The 7,648-nt window shown below is 42.6% G+C and overlaps 1 protein-coding gene across 1 annotated transcript in view; it reads right to left on the minus strand.

Moving 5' to 3' along the window:
• Nucleotides 1–770: 770 nt before the first annotated feature.
• LOC108975973 overlaps nucleotides 771–7,648 on the minus strand; it is a 67,125-nt gene continuing 60,247 nt past the window's right edge. Inside the window, exons 2-3 of the mRNA XM_018944837.1 lie at nucleotides 2,563–2,990; nucleotides 771–1,062 (exon numbers count right to left, since the gene is read on the minus strand). Of these exons, the coding sequence (XP_018800382.1) occupies nucleotides 841–1,062; nucleotides 2,563–2,718 (378 nt within the window). The 5' untranslated portion in view covers nucleotides 2,719–2,990 and the 3' untranslated portion in view covers nucleotides 771–840. The remainder of the gene's footprint in view (nucleotides 1,063–2,562; nucleotides 2,991–7,648) is intronic.

A 7,648-nucleotide genomic window follows, 5' to 3' on the forward strand; every position in this document is an offset into this window, starting at 1 on the left:
ATTGTATTTATTTTGAAAATTCTTTATTTATTCTTTCAAATCAATTTCATCCCCTTCAAAGTAATCCCCACTAGATGTACTACATTATGCTAACGGATTTTCTAATCTTCGAAACACTGGTTTAGTCACTTTCCGGGATGGCCTTCAGTTCCGTCTTCGCTGCGGCTTGAATATCGTATAAAAACGGTGTCCCCGGAGCGTTCTTTTGAGCTTGGTGAACAGCCAGAAGTCGCACGGCGCCAGACCAGGTGAATACGGTGGTTGCGGAACGATATTTGTTGAGTCTTTGGCGAAATTATCATTTAGTATTTTATAGTATATTATCTAGATCATTGATAATGGCCCTATTTCTGGCCAAGAGAATGTCATAAAGGTGCCCGGTATCTTTTTCTCTTATTTTTGTTGTATTTTAATTGGTAATTAATTGCTATGCCTATTGTTATTGTAATTAAGTTTATCAAGTCGTCAAAGTCAGGCATACCTGCTACTACTTCGAGGACAGCTCCGGAGATGTTCCAGCTTCGTTGATGTCTTGTTGGTCCAGTCACTGCTCGAAGGAGCTTGTCAATGTCATGTGAATGTGGTGTAAATTTTTCAGGACAAAGCGGGTTTCACGCGTCAATTCGGCAAAGGCCATGAGATTTGTTGTGTATCCGATGTAACCCTATGAGTCTCATATGACCATGTCACCATCCGTAATCCGTAAATTTTGCCGTTGGTAAGTGTCGAAGCCAAAGAGAGCGCAATGATTGGCAGTCTAGATAAAGAAAGGCGGGTGGATACGTGGAGAGGGTTATTAGCTTTAACAAACGCACATTATCCTTATGATAAGGATACTCGCTACAAGGGAGTGAGCTTATTTCCTTGGCGTTTATTTGACTCGATGAGAACTGTTTCGCCCACACCGAATGTTCTTTCTGCCTGATTTTTGTTACGAATTCTTCGTTGCCTCTTCGGCTTTTTCCACGTTATCTTTTGCCTACTCGGTTTCTTCTTTCTGGGAATGGATCTAATGGGTAGGTGGAAAGATTTTACAGTACCATTGGAGAAATCGCTAGATGCCTGAAATTGGAAAAGGGGATTGACACAACAGACCTCATTTTACTCGCCACAATTATTTGTAACTGTATCATACGGTTAGTCTGAATGCGCAGGGCACGTCCAAACAAAGGTGTGCAAAAATGCCACGAGCTGTATGCTTTGTATAGAAGAGCATTCCGTCTTGAGTATGAACTGTCCGAAATACTTGTATGTATCTAGATATGATCAAGACAAAGAAAAAATGAGATTATTACAGCGCTGCAGCATAATATCTGCTAAAACAGACAGTTCTGGAAGAGGACGATGTCACCTTACTAAGCGAGCAATATAGCCAGCGCTGGATAGCATTTGCACTACAGATATATTGAAAAGGTAGCAATATGATCCTGCAAAGGACAACTTTTCACGTCATGCCTCTGAGCATTAAATGGTTTTACGTTGGCACATGGAATATATCTTTTAAGCTGCTATGCTCGCCGTAGCGTATTAATTAATGAATTCCAAAACATCCTCCTAGAGTTGTCTTTACAAACTAGAAGTAAAGCACTGATAAATCTATCGGGAGACTTTATGATCTAATGATTGGGGTAGCATAATACAAATCATTGTGGGTGTCGTATTCTAGAATACTTGAGCGAAACCAACATTACGATTATAAATAGTGACACGCAAAATACCTATCAAAATGGAAATAATGTTTCCATAATAGACTTACTGTTCCTTAACGACACACTTAGCAGCAGCGTCAAGTGGGAGGTGCCGGACCTGTGAAGCGGAAACCCTAAGCAGAGACATCTTTCAAAAACGAAGTGTAAGACAATAGGAGTTCGACCTTTTTGAAGCGTCCGCAGCAAGGGCACCAGGAGAAAGCACYATAGTATCTTAACAAGCGAAAACACGTAAACTGGTGAAACGAAGAAATTGCCATGCTGGGGAAGCCTGCCACTCAGCCAGGCGTCGCCTACAGCTCAACCAGGATGGTGAGAACGAAGGAAACTTCGCCTCAGAGAAACTTTTGAAACCCCCAAAAACAAAAACTCCTGAAAACAGCCATTAGGCGAAGCAATGAAGTGGACGGTTTCTTGGGAAACCGCTTACAAAATATGTATTTGAAAGTTCAAATATAAATCTCCGCAGCCAACTAACTAGCAGATACATGACGCTATTTCTTATGCTAACCGAAACGAAACTACAGAATCACCCCAATTAGTCACGCAAATTGATATATTGACAATTGCGAAAAAACATCAAGGCGGACCTAATAGAGCACTAAAAGAAACAATGACTTGATCGTCAAAATATAAAACGCGTATATAATAGAACTAACCCGTGGAGGGTACAGCATTCGTTCCACCTCCAAAACCAAAACAGCCACCTTCATCTTTTCGACCTTTATGCTCGCTCGACACGATTGGCAAAGTTAACGAAAGCATAGCTAGAAACCGCAAGACCTATGCTATCCCTCACGTCAAACTATATGTGAATATTTATTTATGAAAAATAAAAACTTCCGACACTCACCTCGTGACGAATTCGCCGCAACGAGGTTACACTCCTCTGGTGTATGACACTATCGGCGGGTGGAAGTCGGAAGACACGGCCGCGATGGTTGGGTGGCCGGTGCGCTCCGCGTGACGAGCTGCGATGTAGCAGAGTATGATGCGGCCGGTGACACATTTGGCACAGCCGCCGCGACTCACACTCTGTAGTAGCATGAGTGTGCGACAGGCAGTTGAGAGAATGCCCGTTACTGCCATTGTAAAGGCCGCATACCCCTAAAAATTCCACAATGGTGAAGACGATGAGGACGTCGACAGATGGGGCACCTTATCCGGTGTCGGCGTTGTTGCAGCCACAGTTCGGGGYGTTGATGTAGGCCCGGTGCGTGGCGCATTGGTAACGCGAGCGRTTGGCGGGGTTGCGACAGGTGTATCTACATCCATAGTGATCTGTTTAGAGAAGATTGTTAATTATACATATCTGTGATATAAATTGACATGGGCAATTGTGCCACGATATGTGGCATGAATKTGTCGTCGTTKGATCGACAATTATTTGTAAATATTCTTGATTATTTGATACGGCGTGTTAATTCGAACGGTTGTTACGGGCGTGTTTTTCGTTTTAGTGTTCAATTTAGTGTTTTTATTATATCGCGGTTTGGTTTTTTCGGTTTTCGGATTCGCGGTCGTCGGTGATTGGTAGAAAGYAAAGCTTCACGAGCGGTCTGGTGAGTATTCCGTTTTGCGTACGGAGATCCACGACTCGTATGTGACCGTCGGAGCCATAATGTAGCTTTTCTATGCGGCCAAGCCGMCACYCGGTAGGGGGTAGACAATCATCATGAATGAGGACACAGTCTTCAAGTTTAGGCGCCTGCTCAGGAGTCTTCCAGCGGTATCTTTTGTGGAGATCTTTTATGTATTCATACTTCCATCGGCGGCGGAAATCATGATGGAGAAGTTTAATTCGTTCCCATCGATTTAATAGAGATAGCGACTCCACACCTGGCTCAGGAATGGAGAGTACTGTGAGTGACCGTAAATTGAGAAYGGCTTCAATTCGATTTAATAACGTTGTKAACTCTTTGTAATTGAACTTATAATTTCCAGCTACCCGTTTGAAATGGGATTTGAAACTTTTTACAGCTGATTACCATAAACCGTCCATATGAGGAGCGCTTGGGGGTATAATTGCCAATTGATACCTTGAAGGGCGTACTTTTGTACGATGGCGGGTGACACTTGTTTTAAGAAAGCCACAAATTGCTTTTCTGTGGCTCGTTGAGCTCCAATGAAAGTTTTGCCGTTATCCCTCAAAYTTTAGATGGGTAGCGACGAAGCGAGCAAATGCCGCGAGAAAAGCCTCCGTTGTCAGATTACTACATAGCTCAACGTGTACTGCCTTTGTCGTGAAACATTCAAAGACAGCCACATAGCCTTTGATGAGAGTGGGAGACCTTAACATAGACGCCTTTACCTGGAAAGGCCCAGCAAAATCAACACATGTTGTGGTGAAAGGTAGAGCGAAGTTGCAGCGTTCCGGTGGAAGTGCTGCCATAATCTGCGATCGCATCTTCTGTTTGTGCATAGTGYAAATCTTGCACGTGAAGATGCACTTCTTGATTTGCTGCTTAAGACGGGAGATATAATACTCTTGGCGTACCATATGTTGAATGAGGCGATGTTYGGCGTGTAGCATTAAGATGTGGATGTGGTTGAGGAACAATGAGGCAAATGGTGACTTCWCGGGAATTATTATAGGGTGGCGTTCATTGTAAGTTAGGCTCGAATTAGCAAGCCGACCATTGGCACGAAGCAGACCTTTCGTGTCCAGAAATGGGTTTAGAACTAAGAGTGAACTCCTTTTGTCAATCGGCTTCGATTCTCTTAGTGGTGATATATCGCGGCTGGTGTTGCATGGGAAATTATGTGATCCCTTGACTTTGCTTTGGAGTTCTATAAATTTGAACATATAAGCAACTACTCTGAGAGCTCTTGGAAACGATAAAAATCGTTCAAAAATGTCGTCATGGTCTATTAATGTATGAAATKTGGCGATTTTTCGACCTTCTGGGRCTATAATGTTGCGYATGGGGGATTGYGGCCAAGAATCAGGAGATTCTATCAACCATTGGGGGCCGTTCCATCAGAGGGTGGTGGTGGCAAGGTGCAGTGGCTTGCACCCTCTTTTACCTAGATCGGCAGGATTGTCAGCACAGGCTACGTGACGCCAAGWGSCTGATCCCACTAGGTCAAGTATTTGAGACGTTCGGTTAGAAATGTACGTTTTCCATGCATGTGGTGGTTTTTCCAACCAGGCTAGTACAGTTTCTGAATCGGGCCACACATACAGTTTGCATTTTGTCATGTTTAAATGCATTTGCACCATGGCTACTAATTTAGAAAGTAGTAGTGCGCCACATAACTCAAGTCGTGGGAGACTTATAGTTTTTAAAGGTGCCACCTTTGCTTTTGAACGGTCCTGTAATATACAACAATAAGTGTGAATTACTTACCGTTACTTTTTTAAAGAAAATTTTATTGGGATATCTGTTTTTATGAGCGAGCAATAGAATAGTGGTGAACGATGAGATGATTGCAAACAGATAATTTTTAATAAAAATAATTTAATTTTATCAAACAAAAAGTAAGTTTCCAGATATGACTTGGCACTTTTTTTCGGCCGCGGGAAGCACTGCAGTGAATGTATTCAATCTGTCATAAACAACGGTAAATCCTACAAGGGAGTGGAAAGAATTGTAGGGTGTTAAGCCACAAGGACTCACAATGCAATTATTTATAAAAAAAACAAATGACAAAAGGGGCGAAATATGGATTCTTTCCGAGAGTTTTACACCAATAGTTGTAAGATGTGCCAAGACTCGACCTAGAATGTCAGCTATGGAGATTCGTAATGAACCGAACCTGGCCTACGGTGTTCATACAGTGAGAAGACTTCTACATGAATATAATTTATATGTCCGCAGTCCTCGATAAGTACGGTTATTAAATAAAATCATAGAGCAAGTTGTCTTAAATTTACCAAAGGACCGATTGAGAAATGGCGCAACATCTTGTGGACAAACGTGTCGAAAGTTATTCTATACGGCGGTAAAGGGTCCCTTCAGTATCTACGACGCTGCCCTAATGGAGAGTACGACCCCAGATTCAGCACAAAAACTATGAAGCTTGGCGGTTCGAATTTCATGGTTTGGTGTGTTTTTCTTACAGGCCCAATTTTTTTGTGCAGTCCCAATTCACAAGATTACTAGCATAACGGACCGACACAAATTCGTGGATATAATGCAGTATATTATGATACCATTTGCTGAAGGGGACATCCCGCTGAACAGGATATTTCAGCAGAATAATGACCCGAAGCATACCAGTAGGGTGGCAAAGGATTGGTTTCGGGTCAATGGAATTGAAGTCATGGATTGGCCAGCTCAATCCCCTGACCTCAATCCCATTGAAAATCGTTGGGCAGACGTTAAGAAAGCCCTATGGAATGACAAACCTAAAAACAACAAAGAGTTGTTGACCGTGGTGCAGCAAGCATGGCAGAACATACCACTAAAAAGATGCCCGAGTCTCGTAGATTGTTGACTACGTGTATGCGCACGGACCGAAAAAAAAACAAAAGAGAGGTCGGCGCCGTCCGTCAGTCCCTTCTTGTCCATTGTGTCCGGTGTTCTCGTGTGTGGTGCAGATGATGCTGGTGTGTTGAGTGTGAGGTGTGGATGATGAATATGGTGTAAATGTAGGGAGTATGATATGTGGATGATATGGAGGTGGTGTAGTCGTGCTGAGTATGGTGTGTATGTGTGGGGTGTAGGAGTACTGTATTGAGAGGGAGGTCAGGTGCTCATTTAGCCAATCTGCCTATAACTATCTCCATCCACACAATCTCCGGCTTTGTTTTTGTGGACAAGCACACTTACGCTCATTTCAGTAAAGCTGACTGGGCCGGCTTTACTAAGAACACTCTCACCGCTCTACCCATTTCTGTGAAAGAATGTTGAACTCAATTCCCCAAGGTTATACCGGATGCTACCGGACGCTTCATCTCCGATGGGATATGGACGTTCGTCAATTTCCCAGCCGAAGCAGCTGTTCTAGCAAACGAGTGCGACATCTTACACTATGTCGATCCTTGTGATGCACGTATTAGAGATCTCAACTAAACCGAAGATATAGACTATCAATATAGTTTCCTTAAAGTGTGCTGGACTGCACCAGCACTTAGTTGTCAATCAGTGGGATTCATTAGTCAAGCAAATACAGGGTCCGGCACTGTAGTTTTAGTTTATCGCACCATCACTCGTTACTCGATGAATCGCAAAACTCAAAGGAGGTGGTCATCAAAAGGCTGCTGAGATTGTTCGGAAAGTGAAGAAGTGACTTAAGCAAAATCCACAACGAAGTACCAATCAAATGGCTAAAGAACTAAAAATATGAAAAATGGTCTCCAATTGTTTTCATCGAGCCTGGCGAAAGTGTATCAAGGCCAAAGGTGGTCATATCGAGCAAAAGTGGATTGGTCCTGATGCAATCGCAGCTAATGCATTCAATTCCTTAAGGTCCGTATTCAGCTCTTAAGTAATTGCTCAAGAAAAAAATACATTAGGGATATTATTTTGCTCTTGCAAAATCCTTGCACGGTGCACGAATTTTAGAATTTTCCACTTGGTGCAACGGCACAACTCAGAAAATTGTTTGCAATGGCTGTCGAATATGCCATACGAAAACGTGCATATGTGTGCAATGATGTGTAAAAATATAATACAATTGCAACCCTGTTTTAGCTGTCATAAGTATATCACTAGATTCTGCAATGGGTGCTCTCTTGGCCTTGCATATTTTGGTATAGGATTTTTGCATATACGATTTTGACAGCTAATAACGCAATGTGAATGATCCACATTAGAAGAGCAAGGGAGAATAAACAAAGAAAATAAACTTTGTGTGTAATATGTATGTATGTATGTATGTGGGAATATAGTATTATAGATCGGTGGCAACTCCGCCAACGAAGACGGGTATGTGAAAAAGACAAAGAGAACAAAAGCGACAGTCAGTCGTTAAACTGATGTCATCGGCTGAAG

Source organism: Bactrocera latifrons, unplaced genomic scaffold, assembly GCF_001853355.1.
Source record: "Bactrocera latifrons isolate USDA-ARS-PBARC rearing strain unplaced genomic scaffold, ASM185335v1 scaffold_705, whole genome shotgun sequence".
Lineage (NCBI taxonomy): Eukaryota > Metazoa > Arthropoda > Insecta > Diptera > Tephritidae > Bactrocera > Bactrocera latifrons.